Raw genomic sequence first — 24,483 nt, forward strand, 5'->3', positions numbered from 1 at the left:
AGTGGTTAGTTTTACAAATGTAGTCGAGTCACCATTATTTATATGGCACTTTTTACAATGCAAATTGTGTCAAAGCAGCTTTACAGTATTAAATGGGGAAATAGTGTGTCAAAATAGTGGATCTTTCTCCTCTGGCCAGACAAAACCAGCAGTTTAAATCTAGGCTGCAGCAGAGTCAGATTGTGCAGAGGACTTACATTACATTTACATTTTTCACATTGATTCAAAGCAGCTTTACATAAGCTGATGTAGAGGACATTGCTGCACCTTCAACATATGTCTGAGATTATATTTTTACATAGGTGTGCTCTAATTAATTGACAGTGTTCCTTTGACAACTAAGACTAATAAATACAACTGTCACATTACACTTACCAAACACAAAAAATGGGTCAACTACAAAATGTACAAATAGTCCTACATTTAAGAGCAAATCTGGGACACCAAAACCTTACATGAGGTTTGAAATAATCATTTAATTTCAATTTTCAATATCACACCCTGTTGTGATTTGTTATCCCACTGATATTAAAATTGATTTAATTGATAATATAATATAATTATGTGACATTTCAAACATTGGATACAAACATATAATGTTTCTGAAAATACACTATTTGTTGAGTGCATGATAGTATTTTTATGGGTAATTCATACTGAAAAAATAAAACGTATTAATAAAAATGCTTGTTTTTTAAATTCTATTTTAATTGTTCTTTCTTAAATTTAAATTTGAATGACACATTTGGATCCTGACTGCTACCAGGAACTAAACAGGGATTTAAAAGCATTCCAAGTCCCAATTTTGAACGACACCCAGTCTTTGCTGAAAGATGCTTGAAAGGCAGTTGTTGGCTGTTAAGTCGAATGATCTGAGATCTGTCATCAAGGGTGAGCACATTTTTGCGGCCGACACAGGTGTGGTGCTGCCGACCATTTCAGAGGGGAGAATATAATGAGGAATTGATAGCTGGAGCACATGTGAAGACATGCTACGTGTTAAACCATAAAGGCTTCATTGAGCACACAGGAATGCGGGCTGAAGCTGTCTAAGATGTGGATGTGGTTCAAATTCCTGAGCCGCCTAGAAATGAAGGCTTTGAGACAAACCTCCCAAAAGCCGAATATACAAGTATGCATGTCATTTCCTGTTCAATAAAAAATTAATCTCTCTGCACTACTAATACTATAGCATAGGAAATAATTCCATGACTAATGATTGCAATGCCTACTCAGGCTTTAAGTAAATTGTTGATTCATCAAGTTATTCTAGATTGCTCAACATCTGAGTGTAAAATGATAAGTGAAAAAAGAAATATCCTGAAAAGAAAATTTGTGAAAAGTAATATATTTTTATGACGGACAGTTGTTACATATCCAATAAGCGAAATCCAGAACAAATTGTTTATTTCTGCTTTTTGATACAAAATTATTTTAATAAATAATAATAAAAAATAAATAAATATATATATATATATATAATATTATATTATACTACAAAAATAAACTAATTAACTAATAATTACTAATTCTACGTTTCTCAATTAAACAAATGCTTTGGTGATCAATTCTCACTATTAACTAACTATTAACTACGACTTTTGACTCAGTAAACTCCTAATTTGCTGCCTATTAATAGTTAGTAAGCTAGTTAAGTTTAGGTATGGTGTAGTAGGTTAAAGAGATCTAAAATATGGTCATGCAAAATAAAGCATTAATATGTGCTTTATACGTGCTAATAAACAGCCAATATGCTAGTACTATGTATGCTAGTTAACAGTGAGAACTGGTCCTCAAAATAAATAATTTTAATTTATGCAAACTATATATTAAGTTGCATTAGTTCCTTAGAGAGCCACCAAATGGTGCTATATTTTGGAAGAGCAGATACTGAAGAACCAATAGCAGGAATATAAAACAGTCCAAGTAACATCAGCATTAAAGCGGACACGAGCGAAAGCTGAACATATATTCTGGGGTCAGATGTACAGCGGCAGTCAGGTGCTTTCCTGCTTTGTTTATATTGGATAAGCATTACATCATTACATCAGTTTTCAGAATGCAGCAGCAGTATAGTGTGGGTGAAACAATCCCCCATGAGCCCCTGGGGCAGCGTTCCTGTCGGCTGACACAGCAGCTCTTGCAACAGTCTGGGTTTTTTCCTCTTTTGCAGCTGAAGCTCAAATAACAAAGACTGTAAAACCACCCACCCTCCACCCACAACTGTAATATTCTATTAGGGTGGTAATTAACATTTTTTTGAGCACTAAAAAAAGCCCTGAAGCCAAATAAGGCTTGTTTCTGATTTTGAGAGGTTTTAACTGCTTTAGCACTTCCAGTAACGATCGGCATTAGTGAAATGATTTCAGAGCTTCTGGGAATGGCGCTCTTCTGAGGTGTGACTCTCTGTGGCAATGTTACAGAATAATTGCGAAATGTAACTGTTAATATTTACACTGCTTAAATCAAACCAATCTAACCAAAGTGACATCTATTGCATCATCCATCTGCAGTGTTTCTGGGTCCTTTTGAAGCTTTTTGGCATGCACATCCCTTAAAAAAAATTACAAAAATTATATATATATATATATATAATATATATATATATATATATATATATATTCAGGTGTTTAAGTTATAAAGTTTTATAAAGTTTGATTTATCTTTTTTTTTTTTTTTTTTTTTGATTTATCAAATTATTCTTGATTACTGACAGGGAAAAAAAGATGTAAAAACACAATGCAAAATTATTTAAAAAAGTAATATCCTGAAAAAAAAAAAAACAAAAAAAAAAAGGCATTTTTTATGATTAAGTGAAATGCAGAACAAATATTATTTCTGATTTTTGATACTTTGTTAACATTACACTACAAAAATAAACACACACACACACAGTGGTGTATACATGTATAATTTTTTAGTTATACGTTTCCTTGTTTTGAACATTAGCATGAATAAAGCTGTTTTTATGCCAGTGATGACATGTATACACATTTTACTGCCTGATATAAACCTATGAAGAGCAGGATGTAGCTGTAAGATAACTTGAGTAAATACCTGAGGCCAATACTCATATCAGCATTATCTTGGAGCTTTTTCCATTTTGAACTGTTTTGTCGTTGAATGATGTGAATACGTTTTAAGGCTTTATTGCATAAATTGCAAATATTCATAACAACACCTTCTCTAAAAACATTACCCATAAGGTAAAAACTGGATGTTGATTGGTCAGCTTACATGCACATGTTTAAAGTGAAAGCAGCTTTGATGCATAACATCAGCACTGACTCCTGGAATCAACCTACCCAACCAGATTTAGTTTGGGTTATATACTCCTCAGAGCAGACACATCATCAATAGAGTATAATGGAGTACTGTACATTGTAAAAGTTTCCGTTTTTGTGTTAATATGAAATCCTCCTATTTTATTTTAACAGATGAGAACGAACAATCAAAGACATAAGGAATAGGAAGAAAGTTCACAATGACAACAAAAGTACATACCATGCAAAAAGAAGTTGGAATAGCTTTCATCTTTCAAACTTGCTCTTCAAACATTTCAGCTGAAATCCCTACAGGTTTTACCGGCAGCGCTCCAAACATTTCAGATATGCAACATTCTTTACAAGACTCGCCAACAGTGGCAGGCGATTCAGAAGGCAGCTGCTTGTAATTGGGTTGGTTAGGCCGCAGTTACTCGCCCTTATAGCGAGGAGGACGTTTCTGGAAACCTTCCAGCCTGTCTTCGGTTGGGATCACCTAGGAGACAACAGAGTCGCATATATCAGAGGAACGCTGAAGCTGTGCTTCTTAAGAGCTAAATATAGTGGCTTCCTGAGTGATCTAGGCCAGTGTGCGCTCTCTTCATGAAGAGCATTATGTCAACACTTGAAGTGGCTGATAAATAGACGCATTATATAAAATTAAAGAATTACATTAATTTTTTTGATATACTTAAATTTTTAAGGCACTTTGCCAGGAGAAACAGGAAAGGGAGGGGAAAAAGAATTTGGAAAAGACCTCAAGCTGGGACTCGAACTCCAGTAAATTTGTCAGAGCACTGCCCACATGGAAATGTCTCTTAAAAGGTTTATTCATCATTATTAAAACAAATTACTCAATGTTGAAAACAAATGGGGTTTTTACTTCTGAAACCCAGCCCAACAATATAAGAACAATATTTCATACAACAAAATTGTAGTTCCCTATCTGTCGGTCACTACGAGTTATGTCGTGACGACATTAGGGGATTCACTTGGGAGCCCCAACCACCTCTGATAAGAGAAAACGCCAATGAAATTTGGCTAGTGGATTTTGCATACCTGAGCTACTCCCCGTACATACGGGTATAAAAGGGCGACAGGTGCAACCACTCATCAGATTTTTGCTTCGGAGCCGAGTGGATGAGAAGTCTAAAGCCTGATCTCCACAAAGCCTTCTGCCTCTGGTCGTTCCTGGGTGGCGTTACGGTGCAGACAGCGGTGTCCCTGCAGCAGTGATTCCCCTGGGCACTTCACCTAAAAGAGCGAATTTCTGAAAGAGTGGACGGTTCGCGTCTTTTTAAAGATACCGTTCTGTCCGTGTTCTCTTGGTTGCGGTCGCTTCCTGTCCGCGGACGACGGACACGAATGTTGTCTTCAGTGTCTGGGCATCCAGCACGCTGAAGATGCGTTCGTGGATGAGTCATGCGCCTGTTGTGGGCGTATGAACATGGCAACGCTGCAATCTCGCCTTTCCTTTCTGAAAGGATTGGCACCCTCTGCTGCCACCCGTCCCGGTCTCTCTGGCTCGAGCAGAGGACCGCCGGCTGGCGCTCTGGGAGATCTTAGGGTGACAGTAAGAGCTTCTTCGCCGGGCACGTCCCCATGGACCTCTTAACCCTCTCGCAGCGCTTGTCCCGTCCGGTTCCCGAGTGATCTCGCTGGTTCGTCCCACGGGTCTGCCAGCATTTCATTCGGTGCACCAGCCGAGGATCAGATGTCGATCGCAGCATCGGGGGATGGGCTTTCGTCCTCTGAGGATAAAGGGTCGGTGGGGCTGCCCCCCTCGGGTGTTGTCGCCACGGCCAGCCGTGAGTATCGGGCTGGAGGTCAACAGACCGCCCAGTGCCGAGCCTTCGCGGCTGGACGATTGGTTTATCGGGGCGGGACGCGACCAACGGCCGCGCTCTACCCCGGTGCCTTTCTTCCCGGAGGTGCATGAGGAGCCTGTAAGCTGACGGCCGCGCTCGCCGCCAAGGCTTACAGCGCTGCGGGCCAGGCCGCACTGCCCTGCATGCCATGGCGATCCTGCAAGTACATCAAGCCAAGGCCCTAAAACAAATGCACGAGGGTATTACCGACCCGGGGTTGATGCAGGAGCTGCACACAGCGACTGACTTCGCTCTCCGGGTGACGAAAGTCACGGCGCGGTCCCTCGGGAAGGCGATGTCCACTCTTGTGGTCCAAGAGCTCCATCTCTGGCTCAACCTGGCAAATATGAAGGACGTCGACAAAGCACGCTTTCTTGACGCTTCTATCTCCCAGGCGGGGCTGTTTGGCGACACTGTCGAGGACTTTGCCCAGCAGTTCTCGGCAGTACAAAAGCAGACAGAGGCGATTCAGCACATCCTCCCTCAGCGGAATGCTCCAGCTGCCACCGCTGGCCCGAGGGCCAGGCCTCAGTCCGCTGGTCGCCGTGGGCGCCCTCCTGCGTCCTCCAGAGCTGCTCCGCCCCGTGCTGAATCGACACCTAGGCCGGTGCGTCGAGCCTCTCGCAGGAGTGCGGCGCCCCCCGCGCCTCAGCCGGCCGCCAAGTCCTCTAGGAAGACGACGAAGCGGCCCTGACGCGGGCAACCCGGAGATGGGGAAGTTTGCTCTTTGCCAGGAGACGACGAGAGCAGCGTCGCTCCTTCCCCCGGAGGAGGGCCGGGTGGAAAATCTTTTGTTTCTTTCTGTTTCTGTTCCGCCGCTGGCTCAAGGGCCAGCGGTACCCACATTTTCAATAAAAGAGCAATTTCCCTTCCCTCCGGGTTCTCAGGTCTGCGGGCTGACAGTGTGCGACGTGCTGCCTCCTCACTCTCGCCCGCGACCCATCTTGCCAGTGGCCAAGAGAGTGCGGTCTGGGGACGCGGTGCCTCCCCGCGCACCTCTAGCCAGTCCCCCTGGGGACTTAGGGAGTTTTGTGGGGATGAGTCAGAACGCACCGCCTTCTGTTCCATCCAGCCTTACTCCCCCTCGCTGCACCACTGCGGGCACGTCGAATGTGCCTTTGGTGCCACTTGCACGGTATCTGGGGGCGTGCTTGCGCTACCCAGCCCGTCTCGCTGGCTCATTCGCACAGTTCGACTCGGCTATGCGATTCAGTTCGCCAGGCGGCCTCCCAGGTTCAGAGGCATCCTCGAGACTTCGGTGGCAGTCCGAGATGCACCTGTCTTGCACGAGGAGATTGCTGCCCTTTTGGCAAAGGGCGCAATCGAGCCGGTCCCTCCAGCCGAGATGAGGTAGGGGTTTTACAGCCCCTACTTCATCGTGCCCAAGAAAGGCAGTGGCCTCCGGCCAATCCTGGATCTGCGAGTCTTGAATCGGGCCCTACACAAGCTCCCGTTCAAGATGTTGACGCAGAAGCGCATCGTCAAATGCGTGCAGTCCGCGGATTGGTTTGCAGCGATCAACCTGAAGGACGCTTACTTTCATGTCTCGATTCTCCCTCGACACAGGCTGTTCCTACGGTTCGCCTTCGAGGGGCGGGCATGGCAGTACAGGGTCCTCCCCTTCGGCCTGTCCCCCCGTGCCTTCAAGAAGGTGGCGGAGGGCACCCTTGTCCCGTTACGGGAAGTGGGCGTCAGTATCCTCAACTATCTCGACGATTGGCTCATCCTGGCCCGGTCGCGAGAACAGTTGTGTGGTCACAGGGACCTGGTGCTCCGGCACCTCAGCCAGTTGGGGCTTCGGGTCAACTGGGAAAAGAGCAAGCTCTCCCCTGTGCAGAGAATCTCTTTTCTCGGTGTGGAGTTAGACTCCGTGAGTATGACGGCACGTCTCACGGACGAGTGCGCCCAATCAGTGCTGAACTGCCTGAGTTCCTTCAGAGGCAGGACAGTGGTTCCGCTGAAACAGTTTCAGCGGCTCCTGGGGCATATGGCATCCGTAGCTGCAGTCACGCCGCTCGGGTTGCTTCATATGAGACCACTTCAGCACTGGTTACACTCACGGGTCCCGAGATGGGCATGGCGCCACGGGACACGTCGTGTGACCATCACGCAATCGTGTCACCGCTCTTTCAGCCCCTGGTCGGACCTTGCGTTTCTACGGGCCGGGGTGCCCTTAGGACAAGTGTCCCGGCATGTTGTTGTCACAACAGATGCCTCCAGCACGGGCTGGGGCGCTACATGCAACGAGCAGGCAGCTTCGGGGCTCTGGACGGGGCCTCGACTGCTTTGGCACATCAACTGCCTAGAGCTGCTGGCAGTGCATCTAGCCCTAAGGCAGTTCCGGCCACTGCTGTTGGGCCAGCACGTGTTGGTCCGTACGGACAACACTGCGGCTGTTTCGTACATCAACCGTCAGGGAGGTCTACGATCACGCCGCATGTCACAGCTCGCCCGCCATCTCCTCCTCTGGAGTCAGTCACAGATCAAATCGCTGCGTGCCGTTCACATCCCGGGGGAGCTCAATCGTGCAGCCGACGCGCTCTCACGACAGCTCACGTTCCCTGGAGAATGGCGACTCCATCCCGAGACGATCCGGCTGATTTGGAGTCGATTCGGGGAAGCCCAGGTAGACCTGTTTGCTTCCCGCGAGTCCTCCCACTGCCAGCTGTACTTCTCCATGGCCGAGGCCCCCCTCGGCACGGACGCACTGGCACACAGCTGGCCTCGGGCTCTACGCAAGTATGCGTTTCCCCCAGTGAGCCCGATCGCACAGACTCTGTGCAAGGTCAGGGAGGACGAGGAGCAGGTCCTGTTGGTTGCGCCATATTGGCCCACCCGGACCTGGTTTCCGGAACTCATGCTCCTCGCGACAGCCCCTCCTTGGCGCGTCCCTCTGAGGAAGGACCTTCTTTCTCAGGGGCTCGGCACCATATGGCACCCGCGTCCAGATCTGTGGAACCTCCATGTGTGGCTCCTGGATGGGACGCGGCAGACTTGAGTGGCCTGCCACAGGCTGTGGGGGACACCATCACTCAGGCTAGAGCCCCTTCAACTAGGCAAGCCTATGCTCTGAAGTGGAGTCTGTTCTCGGACGGGTGTTCTTCTCGTCGAGAGGACCCCCGAAGATGCACGATTGGAGTAGTGCTTTCTTTCCTGCAAGAGAGGTTGGAGCGCAGGCTGTCGCCCTCCACCTTGAAAGTGTATGTGGCTGCTATTGCGGCCCATCACGATGCAGTGGACGGCCGGTCCCTAGGGAAGCACGATCTCATCGTGAGGTTCCTGAGGGGTGCCAGGAGGTTAAATCCTCCTAGGTCACCCCTGGTGCCCTCCTGGGATCTCTCTATCGTCCTGGCTGGACTTCAGAAGGGTCCCTTTGAGCCGCTGGACTCAGTTGAGCTGAAATTCCTGTCGGCTAAGACAGCGCTCCTGACCGCGCTCACTTCCATCAAGAGGGTCGGGGCCCTCCAAGCATTTTCGGTAAGCGAAGAGTGCCTTGTGTTCGGGCCGGCCTACTCTCACGTTGTCCTGAGACCCCGGCCTGGATACGTGCCTAAGGTTCCCACCACGCCCTTCCGCGATCAGGTGGTGAACCTGCAAGCACTGCCCTCGGAGGAGGCAGACCCAGCCTTGGCGTTGCTGTGTCCCGTAAGAGCGCTGCGCATATACGTGGACCGCACCAAGAGCTTCAGAAGCTCTGAGCAGCTCTTTGTCTGCCACGGAGGTCAGCAGAAAGAGAAGGCTGTCACCAAACAGAGGTTGGCCCACTGGATAGTGGATGCCATCGCCTTGGCGTACCAATCCCAAGGCGAGCCGTGCCCCCTTGGGGTGAGGGCTCACTCCACACGGAGTGTTGCCTCCTCCTATGCATTGGCGCATTGCATCTGCGGGCTGGGCGACACCGAACACCTTCGTGAGATTTTACAGTCTCCGCGTTGAGCCAGTCTCTTCCCGTGTGTTGGGTAACAGGTAAGTGGCGGGAAGAGTTGGCCGGTGTCACGCTTGCTGCGCCATTCCCCCTTACCCGGGCGCCTGCAGGGTTTTTCCCAAGGGTACGCAAAGAGTTTGTTTCTTTGGGGGGGCAAAGTTTTAAACTCAACAAAATGGTAAAGAGCATGCTCACAGATGAAAACAACAGAAAACAAAGCAGTGTTGGATGAATCCTGCACGGGCCTCAAATAGGCTATAGGCCCTGGCCCAGCACTTGTCCAACAGCTTATCAGAATTCTTGGCCGAAGTCTGGAGGCCATCTTTTTTTCCCCTTCTCCCAAAACAGCGTATACTAGGCTACTTTAAAATAGTTCAGTTTTGTATGTAATGGAAAAGTGATTATATTTTGTTTAGTTTTTTTTTATAAAGTTAATTTAGAAAAACGTTTGGAGCAATTTTTGTTTGTTAAATGTAAGTTTTTTTTGTTTGTTTTTTAAGTAACGATCAAGCAGCAGACAGTGAGTTGATCATAGCCTATGTTTGATAAATTTAGCCTTCTCAAATCATCACGACTTGCCTAAAATAAAATCTATAAATACAAAACAGTTCAAGCATATCACAATGTAAGTTTAAATGTTTAACCTAAATGCGCTATTAGACGTCCAATCGTTTGTGCAGAGAGTGGAAGCTAAAGCGCACTTTGCAGGACATGGAGGCGCTAGTGCGATCACTTGCATTTTTTCTAACAGTGGAAACAACTCAAAATAGCTTAAGCCGTCAATTTTGTTTATAAAGGTAAGAGTAATACATAATTTGGAACTGTAAAGGGTCTACTTTTATTTGTGTGCACTCACAATATCAACAAAACCTTGTGCTTTTATAAAATAAATAGGAAAACAGAGGATGCACTTTCTGCCGTCTCGGTCTAGGAGCGCTTCACAATGATGAACTGAGACTCAGCAAATTGCCTCACAGACATGATAAAAATATATATCTACAGAAAGCTTTAAATGGGCCTACTACTTTAAACGAAATAACTCAAATGGAAAATAGAAACTCTTTCATTATGTAATCCGTAAAGATGCATTTCTCTCTAAAGGCATGCACATCCAATGAGGAGATGGCGAGTAATTATTTTCTTCACCATAATTGACAGATCTCTAAATTATAAAAATAAAAGCCTAAAACTGGCCCGATTATAATCTGCATTTTTTTTTATAATTCTACACAATTAAAAACACAATTAATAAAACACAAATTATAATGGCATGGGCTATATGTAAAACTTTGTCCTATAATTGTATAGCTGCTTATATTTTCAGATTTTTATGTTGCTCTGTTCTGAATACCTTAAAATTTAAAGGATTTGCTGCAACGCAATTTTGTCTGATATGTGAATTATGTATTAGGCCTATAGCCGATTTTTTTAATCCATGCCGCAAACGCTTTAAAAACAGCTTTAAAAAAATACTCTATTGCATTCCAGATGCTTTTAAAGAACTTTTCACTATAAATTTTAGGGGTAGCTTGAATGTAAAACAATGTCATGAATTCGTGGTATTCCCATTTGCAAAAATAGCCTAATTAATTGGCTAATCCGATCTCATGATGAAGGTGCGTAATGCGTATAGCATGATTTTATTTATATGCAGAAATTGACTTTGGCGTGCAAAAGACTGATAAATTCATAATTAATGGTATGGTTGGTTCAGTCGACAGAAATACGGGACACATAGGCTATAGCTACTAACTGCTGAAATGTTTGTGAGGCAAATCTCAGGTCAGTTTGAGCACTCATGGTACGCACAGTGCGTACAGTCGTACACCTGCAGGCGCCACTGGAGTATGGCATTTGAAAATAATGCAGCACCTACACTAAACCTAAACGATAGTGTTAACCAAAGCAAATGTGAGAGAAAAGTAAATTTGCTGAGGCAACCATGCTGTTTTAGATTGCTTCTACAAGTCTTTGAGCTCTTTATCTTGTTTGTGTTTCACAGGACTCGTATAAAAGCACTTCACATCACAAGTACAATGCTTTACCAGGTGCGCTACAGAGCAAGTTTACTTTTTTAGATAAGCCATACATACGGAAATGGTTATGTGAGGGAAACAGCAAAATGCATGGGTTCACAAATCATGCACTATGATAAAAGGGTTTTGAGGTCATAACATGGTATTGTGCAAAGAACTGTAGGAAAATAAGTCTTTATTTGATAATCCGCCTCTGTAATCATAATCACTTTAATTTAGGGACCAATTCTCAGATACATTTTTGGAGTTTTGCAAAAATGCAGGTAGACTGAATTTTTCCAGTACTCCTATGTTGGCATTTTCCTCTTTTAATGACTTCAACAGAAAAGCTGAGGCGGTAACTGCTCTGTTAGGTCACTTCCTAAGGGGACCTGTGGCCTGAGGGACCTGCAGTGTTGACAGGCTGGCCTCTGGGGTCAAGGTAATGTCATGAAGCAGACTCTTTCTTCGGTATCTCGGATGACAGCTGCACATGACTTCACATACAAACACACTTTCACTGGTAAGCTTATACATGATGAGAAATGAGAGACATACAGTAGGTAGTACAGCACCGCGGTTTATCTTCTGCATCAGAGTATGTCTGTTCTGATATGTTTGCTTACGGACAGCACAATATGAAAATAAACATATCTATTCAAATAGAGGAGATAATGTTTCCCTTATCTTTTTTTGTGACGTGGCAATAAGATTCAAGTGACCTGGTAGCAAATGTCAACACAGACAGGTTGTGTAAAATGTCCTCGCTCTCAAAAGAATACAGCACAAGAAAATAACTCTTTATTTTTACCCAGATAAGTCACATGCAGTCTTACCTCTATTCCCTGGTTGATTGCTAACTTCGCCATTCGGACTGCAATTGGCCCCTGAAAGAGAATATTAATCGAAGCTTCATTAGAACAGTGTACACTAAGAAACTCTCCGAATGGACCAGCACAAGTGTTCATACCTGAGGGATGAATTCACGGGCCAGATCCAGAGCTCGCAGATACGCCGCATCTCCAGTCGTATTCTGCTCCACAACGTGATTCACTAGGCCAAGACTCTTGGCTTCGTCACTGTTCAGCACCCATGCCGCAAATATCTGCTCTTTAGCTACAGACACTCCTACAATTCGTGGCAGACGCTGAGTTCCCCCTGCAGCCAGAACATGACAAATGTGAACCTGGAGCACAAAAGCAGTCAGCTCGGGTATATTTGTAGCAATAGCCAACAATACATTGTATGGGTCAAAATGATTGATTTTTCTTTTATGCCAAAAATCATTAGGATATTAAGTAAAGATCATGTTCCATGAAGATATTTTGTACATTTCCTACCATAAATATATCAAAACTTAATTTTTGATAAGTAATATGCATTGCTAAGGACTTCATTTGGACAACTTTAAAGGCAATTTTCGCAATATTTAGATTTTTTTTTTGCACCCTCATATTCCAGATTTTCAAATATATCTGAGTCAAATATATTCAAATGTATCTGAGTCAAATATTGTCCTATCCTAACAAACCATAGATCAATGGAAAGCTATTTATTAATCTTTCAGATAATGTATAAATCTCAATTTAAAAAAATTGACCCTTATGACTGGTTTTGTGGTCTAGGGTCACAAATATGATTCCAAGAGCCAGTTATTCTACTAGACATGTTATTTAAATCTGTGACTGAGAATCGCACTCCAAACATGTATGATTAAGTAGAGTTGTGTTCAAAATAATAGCAGTCCAACATAACTAACCAGATCAATCGTAGGTGTGGTAGAGTAATAGAAAACCAACAGACCCAACAGTCATGACATGCATGCTGTTGATTCTGTGTAATTGAATCATTAATTGAAAAGGGCGTGTTCAAAATAATAGCAGTGTGTAGTTTAATTAGAGAGGTAAATCATTCTGTGAAAAAGCTGGTGTCAAACAAGTGGCCCGAAGGCAGCAAATGTTGTACTGTGTGCATTTCTCTCTGAAAATCTGAGTAAAATGGGTCCTTAATCCAATAGAAAACTTGTGGGGTGACATCAAAAATACTGTTTCTGAGGCAAAACCAAGAAATGCAGAAGAATTGTGGTATCGTCCTGGGCTGGAATGCCTATTCACAGGTGCCAGACTCCATGCAACACAGATGTGAAGCAGTTCTCAGAAACCGTGGCTATACAACTAAATGTTAGTTCAGTCATTCACAAGAAAGCTAAATCTTCTAGCATTTTTCTGTTTATACAGTAAATGTTTGACTTTGTAAAGAAAAATGCAGACACTTTTTCTTCATTTTTTGATTTAGAATAGAATGTGCAATATTCCCAATGCATTTGTGTGTATTAAAGTAAAAGTTATAAGGATTTTGAGCTTTACTTGTTTTTTAAACACAACTGTTTTATACATTACGGTTTAAATGTTTGGGGTTTGTAATATTCTTAAATGTTTTTAAGCACTTAAATGTTCACCATTATGGACCTTGAGCTGTTTGAAAATCGATAAAAATGTGACGATTCAAGTCGGTTGAGATGTTAAACGAATCATGATACAATTGGTAGTGGGAGGGAGTTCATCTGAATGCATCTCTGAGGGGAACTGACACCAGAGATTATTTTATTGGGAGATGAGAGGGTCTGTATAACTTACTATTGGAGAAACCGTAACGGCTAGCTCAGATCACGTGTGCCTTAATAACCAATCACATTACAGCCTTGACGTCATTGAATTTCAGTCAGAGTTGTGCGACACTCAATCGACGTTTACGGATACCATAGGAATGAATGAGTGCCATAAGCTGAATCCCACCTGTCGCAAATAGTCAGTGACTTCTCTTATAAAAGTGGTAAACTCTAAAAATAGTCCAATCCAAAAGTATTGTTTAGTGTAAAACATGTTGTAGATTAGCAGATAGGCTGTCAATTCATTAAATGATGAGCTGTTTCCTCTAAAAAGCTGTTCAAATTCGAAGTGCAGATTGATGCACACTAATGCCTAATACTGCCCACAAAACATTGCGCGGTGGATGAGTATTCGATTAGAACAACAAACACGCATAAAAAGTGTTTAAAAACTACAAACATGGCGGATATGCAAGACCGACGGACAGAGAAAGGGGTTTGAGTGATAAATAATCAATGTCTAACTTGATTAAAAATATTTATTTAATAATATGCGTGTTATATTTCATCTGCAGCAACATTGTGAACTTTTATAATGATACGTTTGGTCATTAACTTTTAATTGCATCATTAGGCAAACATATGAAGAGGGTTCTCGGCATGATAGATCAACGTGCTTCTTAATTTCTCTCCAATCTGGTAGGAAATTAAATTGAACGAAAATGTGGATTTTGTTAACTGTGATGATTGACAGCGCAGTTTAAACAGTGACAGAATGCACGTAACTAAGCAACAGATTGTCCGTTAAAGACGCAGTTATGATGAAGTAGTATGTCCCAAAACTTGCCTACTCTTCTGCTACACACTCAAAAGTATGTACTTTTCTTCACGCAGTGCTGCTTTATTTACAGTGGCATTGCTGCTGTTCTCTAAGCGCCACCTGCTGGCAGAGAGAGAATTTGCGTCTCATTCAGCCCGTCTGCTGTTTCTGTTTCATTCAGATGTTTTATTTAGTACAGTTTCACGAATCTAAAATCAGACCATTCTGTTTTTGCTTCAAATTAAGAAAATAAACAATCAAATTTAAATCAAAAACTGCTAATGCTGCATGTATGCAGCATTTTGCATGGATTGTGATTGAAATACAGTGGTTGGTTTGATTATTAAATGGAAAGAGCACAGGCAAAGCTTTAGTTTGTTTATATTTCTTTTATTTGTATTATTTATTCATTTGATTTGGGATTTGTTAGTTGGGGCCCCCATGCTCTGCACATTTTGCATGTCTGATTTACCACACCTGATTGAGATCATTATTAGCTCATTAGTTCAGTCCATGGATCTCTCCCCTAACGAGCTGATGATCTCAGTCAGGTGTGTTAAGTCAGGGAGACATGCAAAATGTGCAGAGCAGGGGGCCGCCAGGACTGGAATTGAGAACCAATGATTTAAACTATTAAACTGAGCTGGGTGATGACGTCACTGAATTCAATGATGAATTGCCTTTAATTGAAAATTGAGTGTTTACTATTGTCCTTTCGCATTATTGACACACTATTTAACACTGACTACGTTTACATGGACAGCAATACTCTGATGTTAATACGATTAAGACAATACTCTGATTAAGAGTCTACCATGTAAACAGAGATTTTTGATTACCTTAATCTGGCTAAAGTCATAATTGAAGTACACACAAATCGAATTAAGACATGTGGAGTGTTCCTGTTTTAGTCGCATTATTGAAGTGCAGTACAGACATGTACACACCTTAATCAAACTATTACCGTTGTGTAGGACTTTTCGCCCCATTTTGCGACATGATACACACACAGTGGTCTGTTTGACGGCAAATAAAAAAGCTTCAACGCCACCGTCATCTGTATGCACTTACAAAAAGTTAACTGCTCTTAAAGCTTTCATAAAATTAAAAATGAAACACCCAAAACTGTATATGGCATCATCACGAAGACGAACTATATGTTTATACGTGAAATTCTGGAGGGGGCGTCGGCATCGCGTGGTGACATAATGACGCATGGAAAATAACATGGAAAAAGGGAACATGAAAGGATTATTCTAAAGGCAACTCATGTAAACACCTTAATCATAATATTGTCTTATTCAGAATAAGGTAAAAAATTAGATTACTGATGTCCATGTAAACGTGGACAAAAAAATTGCATTGTAAAGGCATTTGCATTGTGAGTTCAGTGAATCATTACAAAATATAATAAATATTGAAAACAGTAATATTGTGAAAAATTATTACATTTAAAAGAACTGTTTTCTATTTTAATATATTTTAAAATGTAATTAATTAACTGAATTGTCAGCATAATTACTCCAGTCTTCAGTCTCACATGATCCTTCAGAAATCATTCTAATATGCAGATTTGAAAAATGTCTTATTAATGTTGAAAACAGTTCTGTCTTAATATTGTTATATTATATAAGAGTGCTTTGCTAGCACTCTTCTCTCTTTCCAAACCCCTGCCTTCCAAAAACAAGTTTTCTGGCTGTCAGATTCTTCTTTTTCTCTCTATGGTGTCTGTGATTTCTAAGATGGCTTTTTGTCAATTTTCTGATTTCAAAAAACTGAATACAACATCTTTAATCTTTAAAGTGTTAGAAATCTACTCATTTGAGCACATCAGTTCTGATAAGAGCAAACTGAGCAAAAGTGGCAAAGAGAGAGGACACAAGAATCATCTGAGAAATGCATGTTTAATTCACTGTTGCAACAAAAGACTGCATCTCAACGATGCCCTCTCCAAATATCTAGAAACTCTCATATGATCAATGCTTGTTGCACACATTGAATGGTGTTGGTCTTTCACCGTTGAAAGACAAGCTCTCATGACATGTTTCAGCATGATACTGACTCACAGAGGAGGTTAAGAGTTAGAAACACCTGTCTCAGAAAGCTACCAAACAAAGCTAATTGTTTTATGATGAGTCTTTAGACTGGGTCTTACAAATGATTGACATCTTATTGGTTGCAACCATGTTCCTAGGAGCTTTCATTTATTTCAGATTAACATTAACAAGGAGCTCAACTTGTGCAACTCAAAAGCCAACTAAGGTCGCAGTCAATTTGTACAGAAATGGATGTGATTATGGCCACTGCAATGCAATTCAATACAGACAGGGAATGCTGTCCTAATCATTTTCAACAAAGCACAATAAAGAGAAATCACCAACAGAGAAATGAAGGCACAAGGGGAGAGTGTGTATCTGAACCTGTCCAACTCCATAAGCATGACAAGCTGTGATGGTTTTAAACAATAACTACAATCCTATCTATTTAACACCAGGAAATGAACTTCGTTGATATCTAGGAAGTATGTTGAAAACATTTTACCGGTTTAGCTACTCTAGGCATGACAAGTATTTAGAAGGAAAATTTGATGCATTAAAGTTTTAGTTCAAGGCAAACTGTGCAGTTTTCAATGTTATAAATACTTCTGTAGTCTTCTATCACACAGCTGATGTAAAACTGAAGATTCTCTCATTACTCACTGTAAATATTCTCAATTAAAACCTTTATGCTGTCATGTTTTCCCCATAGAAATTAGATGCTTGAATATTTACGCAGATCTTTTCCATACAGCTACAGTACAGTTCACAGTGAGCAGGGTTGCCAAGTTCTAGGACACAGAGGAAGAGTAAAGTACAAGTTAAATGGACCAACTTTATGGCTCTTTCTATGGTGTGTTTTTATTTATTTATTGCGTTTTCTTGGACATGAATTATTGTTGTATGGAAAGTAGCTGTTTGAAGATTGAATATCAAAGACAACACCACAACAAAGGTTTGGATAAATGTTAATTTTTGTGAATTTCTTTAATGAGTCAGGGATGCACATAAGTGGTGTGCAGGTGTGCATGCACGACCAAAGAAAAAAAAAGTGTACAATATAATACAATAGAATTATAAATATATATGTATAATACTATAAATTATAAATATTTATTATTTTGCGTATTATTTTAGAACGACAAGTAAAATGCAATAATACTATCATTATCATTAATAATTATTTTATTTTTTAATTATATTTAATGGGTCACACTAGGTGCAGTGTGATCACCAAACCAAATCTCCAGGTGCTCTCTCATGAAAAACATAAGTGCACCCCTGATTATAAGTAATTTGTAGGTTGATCTCTTGATTCATTTGTTGCCACTATTGAAATCAAGCCACCTTTAACTCCATTTATAATCATTGAATCATGAAACTTTTCTTTGTAAATTTGCTGCTTTGCCATGTTACCGCAACTTCTGGGTTCCTTTCACATGAATTCACATAATCAGGCCATCTTTTGACTGAGTTGCACAACTCTTACTCAAGCTCTTGGGTGAAATATGTTTACACATGAAAGAGCAGGGACGTGTTGCATAAGTGCTCACTAATAAAGCAGTTCCCAGCCCTCGACGGGCAACTGCCACCTCTCTCTGGCAAAAAGACACACATGAATAAATCATAGTGTTCATGAATCTAGGGCACAGCCACACCGACTGACTGTCTTTCCAGTTTGACTATATTTCTGTCAGAGCGCTCTTGGACAGCAGCGCAAATATTCCACTGCCTTTGTAGAGTGTGTGACTTTTATACTGTACATAGAGACAACCGCAATATATAAATATAACTATGATGAGCAATGACAAGATCGATCTAATTTTAGTGCAAGCTTCCCATTTCATTAGACATCAACATGAACTATCAAATAATGGCCCGTAGGGCCGATCTAATGTGTAAATACATAAAAAGGAGGTGCCTGGCAGATTATATTGAGTTTTAAGATTCTGGAAGGATTTTAAGCCACTATCATCATAGATATCTCCCAGAGTGTTTACTATGAGTCCATTGCGGACAATGAAATGGAGTACTGCCAGACAAAAGTTTATTATTGTGGAAAATAGGCGAATGCCTATGCCATTTTGTAACTAGTTGTGAACGTCTTTCAACATTCCTCCATGTGGAGAGGAGATGGGTTACAATGGGACCAAACCGAGATTTACACGGCCTAAGCGGAACTCCCGAAAAAACAAGATTCTTCAATTTATACGGATAAACAATAGATTCCTCAATTGCTCTCCAAGACACAGAAGCGTCAGGATCAAACCAAACTGCTAAAGGGCGGAGGGAAAAGGCTTGAGCATACAGTCTAAAATTAGGGAAAGAAAGACCTCCATGTAATCTACATCGTTGTAAGGTAGTCAGTTTAATACGAGGACGTTTCCCATCCCATATATACCGTGAAACACATGCATCTAGATTATTCCAGTAGCCAACCGGTGGAGTGAGAGGAATCATGGAAGAAAAGAAATGAATACGTGGGAGAACATTCATTTTAATCACTGATATACAGGCCTGAAAAGATGTAAGAAGACGAGACCAATTTTCCAAATCTGAGGAGACTTTGGCTAGAATACATTATAGTTTTTTGAGATGATTTCCTGCAGGGAAGGACAGGACATCCCCAAGTACTTAAAGTTTTGAACCAAAGGAATAGATATAGAAAGGGACATGGAATCAATTTTAGAATTGAGGGGAAGTAAACATGACTTACTCCAATTAATTTTAAACTCAGAGAGATCCAAAATGGTCAAATAAATTCAACACATGAGGAATAGAATGTGATGACTTCTCCAAAAACAATAAGATATCATCAGCAAACAAAGAAATATGATGATGAGTATTCCGTATATTTATGGGAGAAATAGTTTCAGATTGTCGGACCGCTTGAGCTAAGGGTTCCAAGGATAGGGCATATAACAGAGGAGACAGCGGGCAACCCTGACGAGTACCTCGATGTATAAAGAATGGGTTAGAGCGAACAGCACCTGTGAGAACAGTGGCTGCTGGATTGGCATACAGAACTGTTACCATATTTATGAAACTCGATCCCAGACCCAGATGCTGTAGAACCGCCCATAAATAATTCCATTCTAGCTGGTCAAAAACTTTCATCGCATCTAGAGATAATACTGCGCAAGGAGAGGACAAACTATCCTTTGAATTAATAATATGATATAACCTGCGTAAGTTATCTGAAGCTGAGTGAGATTTAATGAATCCTGTTTGGTCATGATGAACTAGCCTCTAGACGATGAGATAGTACTTTAGCATATAATTTAACATCAGTCCCCATCAAAGAAAGTGGCCGGTAACTAGAACAGGACGTCGGATCTTTATCTTTTTTAACAAGAGAGAAATAACAGCTATATTAATGGATGGGTAAAATGAGCCTTGAGTAACTGAAAAATGTATCATATCTAACATGAGGGGGCCTAAATCCAACCAAAAAGTAGTATACAATTCGATTGGAATGCCATCTATTCCTGGGGATTTCCCCTTGTTCATAGATCGAATCGCTGACTCCAGCTCCTGAAGAGTGATCGGTTCAGCCGGGTATTCTGAATCTGAATCTGACAGCCTAGGTAAATCAAGGTTGGACAGAAAAGATGCAAAAGAGTCAGGTTCACCATCAGCAGAAAAAGTATAGAGGTTAGAGTAAAAAGAGTGAAAGGCGATATTAATGTCTTTTGGGTCTGTCATAATGAGCCCAGAATGGGATTTCACTGCTGAAATATTAGCAAACTTCTCATTGTTGTGTAATCTTAGGGCTAAAAGGTGGCTTGGTCTACTCCCTTGAAAATAATAATTCTGCCTGGATCTTTGAATCAGGAATTCTGCCCTGGATCTCATTAATGAATTGAGTTCGGACCTAACCGCCATGATTTTACTGAGTGTATTATCTGAGAAACAACGCTGATTATCTCTAGTTAGATTCTGGAGCTGTGATTCCAGTTCAACTATCTTTTTGTGTCGGTTTTTCTGAAGGAAAGAGGCATATGAAATTGAGTTATTCCTTATAAACCCTTTAACTGCCTTCCAAAGTGTTCAAGGATCATCCACTGAACCTTGGTTAATTTCAATAAACAGCAAATTTATTTCTGAATTGATTGCAAAAGTAACAATTTAGGGTTAAATCATCATCTAGTGGCACGAGATGTCCGAGGGATCAAAGATAATTCCCATTTCCACCAAAAGGGCAATAATTAAAAATTTCCAATCAACATAAAATGTTACGAAACTGCCTGGAAGAGGATTTGTGTCTATATCGTCCTAATGCACGGTGAGGAGGAGAGTTTGAGTGGCTAAAGACTCTCCAAGAACCACAGCTGGAGAATTGCAGAAAATAGTTGAGTCTCGGGGTCAGAAAACCTTAAAAACAAATTGTCAAACAGCACCTACAACACCACATGTTGTTTGGAAGGGTTTCAAGAAAAATTCTGCTAGCTCATCCAAAAACAAACTCCAGCATATTCAGTTATCAGACACGACTGGAACTTCAAATGGGACTGGCTTCTATGGTCAGATGAAACTAAAAAATGAGCTTTTTAGCAGCAAACACTCAAGATGGGTTTGGTGATCACAGGGATAAAAAGTACCCCATGTGTACAATGAAATATACTGCTGTATTTTTGATGTTGTGGGCCTATATTTCTGCTGGAGGGCCTGGACATCTTGTTACTTACTTACTTACTTTACTTTTGTCATTTAGCAGACACTTTTGTCCAAAGCGACTTACAAATAAGAAAAAGTAAATAAAACTAAAAGTTACAACTCTATAAATACATATTTAAGAAAATAAAGAAATTAAATAAAATTGACACATGCATATAACAACATTTCAATACTAAACATATAAATGGAAAAACTAAAATAAAAAGCGATACTTCTATCGCTTGATGGAGTCGCACGGTAGAGTTGATGGTCTTTACACTCTTCGGTCTTCACACTAAGAGGGCTTCACACGACGACTGCCACGACCGCTGCCGCGGTATAATAACCTTTTTTATACCAATCCAACAAATCACCATTTCAATTCAGCTGGACCCACTTTCCTGTTTATCAACTAAAAATGGCCAAGCAAGTGCACACACTGACAAGATACGCGATACAGTACGAGACCAAACGTCTCACAGTGTAGATACATGGCATCATGGATTCTATCAAATGTGACCCTGGACCACAAAACCAGTCTTAAGTGTCAATTTTTCAAAAATTTTCAATTTATACTGAATAAATAAGCTTTCCATTTTTGGATTTTTGGCATAAAAGAAAAATCGATAATTTTGACCCATACTATGTTTTTTTGGCTATTGCTACAAATATACCCCAGCGACTTAAGACTGCTTTTGTGGTCCAGGGTCACAAATACCAACAGATAAAAAATCAATAAGTGACTGACTCTGTTAGAAATCTTATGATGGGCCATGTTTGGATCTTCCAACCGGACAATAATCCAAACACAAACCTCAGAAACAACACAAAAATGGGTCTCTGAGCACAAAACCAAGCTTCTGCTGGCCATTCCAGTCCTCTGACCTGAACCCTGTAGAAAAAGAGTGAGCTGAACTGAAGAGAAGAAGCACCGTCATGGAGCTGTGAATCTAAAGGATCTGGAGTGATTCTGGATGAAGGAATGGTCTCTGATCTCTTGTCAGGTGTTCTCTAACCTCATCAAACATTATAGGAGAAAATTTAGAGCTGTTAAACTGACAAATGGAGGTTTCAAAAAGTATTGAATAAAAGGGTGTCGTTAATTGTGGCCAATGTGTATTAAAGAAAAACATTTATTTCATTATGATATTTCCCCCCATTTTAAATTCTTATTATCCAATGAAAGGTTAGATTTTTGTGAATTTTTTAAATAAAAGATCAATAGGATTAACAATGCAGATTAATTTTCACAGCCTTCTTTGATCGTATTTACCAAGGGTGCCGATATTTTTGGCCATGACTGTATATCTGTGGCTTTTCAATTATTTATTAAATATCATGATGATCCCTGATGCTAGAGAAATACAGTTGTAAATCAAATATACATGGTGTTGATCAAATGTTGTTCCCCAAATGAGTGGATTTGCTACGACTAAACTCAATGACTTGAGCCAGTAACAAACAACACTGTGTTACGTGGTAGAGATTTTGCAAGAAATTCAGGGAAATCCTTGCATCACATCAGTCCTGGCTAGTGAGAAATTGGCCTTTGCCTTTATACAGCGCATTTACAACAACACCACAAAAAAAAAAGGAAACAAAGAAGATTACCAGAAACAGTGTCAACACGCTGAAGAAAGACGGAGAGCAAAGAGTGTGACAGAGGTTAGCTCAGGGTTGTTTTGAAATCAGCAGCAGATGCTGGTAAGTGTTACACATTGCATTCCAAGAAACTAGAAAGAAGAAGCCGTCAAGAAAAAGCATCACAGTCAAACATGTGCTGGAGTTCCTGGAAGGGCTACACAATCCTTGCAGCCTTTAATCTAATCTTGTTCAATCTGACAGGATTTAGAGACTCGAAAATTTAGAAAATGCATGGACAAGGCATAAACAGTGCAGTGATCGTTCTTCTACTTTCAAATAACGTGTACATTTTATGATTGCTGATTGAAACTTATGGTTTTTGTTTTACATTGGACTTTTTTGAGCCTATAAGGAAAACATCTGCAGTTAAAACATTGACAGAAACATTGTGACAGCTGTAAAGAAAGACCCTAAAACACCTGTTAGTGACATCAGCAACAACCTCCAGAGGGCAGGAGTGAAGGCATCACAATCTACTGTTCGCAGAAGACTTCATGAACACAAGTACAGAGGCTACACCAGAAGATGCAAACCACTCATTAGCAAGAAGAATAGCAGACGAGCCCCAAAAATTCTGGGACAAGGTTTTATGGACTGATTTTATGGACCAAAGTGATGGAAAGGCTAAACTTTGGAGAAAGAAAGGATCTGCTCATGATCCCAAACATACAAGCTCATCTGAAACACAGTGTACACAGGTGTACATTATAGTACACATTACACAAGTAATGTAATGGCTTGGGCTTTCATCGCTTCTTCTGGGACAGGCTCGTTAATCTTCATTAATGATGTACAAAGGAGTTCATCAGGGGCAAGAAGTGGAAGGTTTTAGACTGGCCAAGTCAATCTCCACACTTAAACCCTGTAGAGTATGCATTTTACCTGCTAAAGAAGAGACTGAAGGGAGTAACCCCCCAAAACTGAAAGAGGCTGCGGTGAAAGCCTGGAAAAGCATCACAAAAGAAGAATGCAAAAGTTTGGTGATGTCAATGGGTCACAGGCTTGATGCAGTTATTGAAAGCAAAGGATTTGCAACTAAATATTAAGTCTTTTTCACTTTAATCTGTTAATTCTATCTGTTCCAATACTTTTGGTAACATGAAATATGGGTGGGTTCAAACAAAAGGTGCTATCTTCTAAGCTGTGTATCATATCCAGATGAAAATACCTGTAAATAAAAGCTGAAATGGTAATCTCTCATCTCATATTCATCTTTTGATGTCAAACACAAATGTTTTCAGTCTACAGCAAAAATAAAGGAATTGGCCTCACTGTTCCAATACTTTTGGAGGGCACTGTATGTGTGTGTACTGTGTATATTTATTATGTATATATGAACACACACACATACAGCATATATTTTGAAAATATTTACATGTATTTATTCATATAATTTATATTATATAATATATTTCATATACAAACATTTTGTTTTCGGAAATATATACATGCATACATACTATATATATATATATATATATATACAGTACCCACACATATATTAGGTAAACAAAATGTTTTATTTTGGATGCGATTAATTGCGATTAATCGTTTGACAGCATTATCACAAACACAAGCAAGCAAACACCAACAAAGGTAAGGATATGATTCAAGTGTGTCTTTCAACACCATGAGAAAATAAAAAGTG

General features: G+C 41.0%; 1 protein-coding gene across 1 annotated transcript in view; it reads right to left on the minus strand.

The window, feature by feature from the left end:
* Positions 1–3,693: 3,693 nt before the first annotated feature.
* The window catches only part of LOC306864405 (methylglutaconyl-CoA hydratase, mitochondrial-like), a gene marked incomplete at both ends in the record, with an annotated part of 28,094 nt that continues 7,304 nt past the window's right edge, over positions 3,694–24,483 (minus strand). Inside the window, 3 exons of the mRNA XM_079408415.1 lie at positions 3,694–3,759; positions 11,908–11,958; positions 12,042–12,229. Of these exons, the coding sequence (XP_079264541.1) occupies positions 3,694–3,759; positions 11,908–11,958; positions 12,042–12,229 (305 nt within the window). The remainder of the gene's footprint in view (positions 3,760–11,907; positions 11,959–12,041; positions 12,230–24,483) is intronic.

Source organism: Barbus barbus (genome assembly GCF_936440315.1).
Source record: "Barbus barbus genome assembly, chromosome: 45".
Taxonomy (NCBI): Eukaryota; Metazoa; Chordata; class Actinopteri; order Cypriniformes; family Cyprinidae; genus Barbus; species Barbus barbus.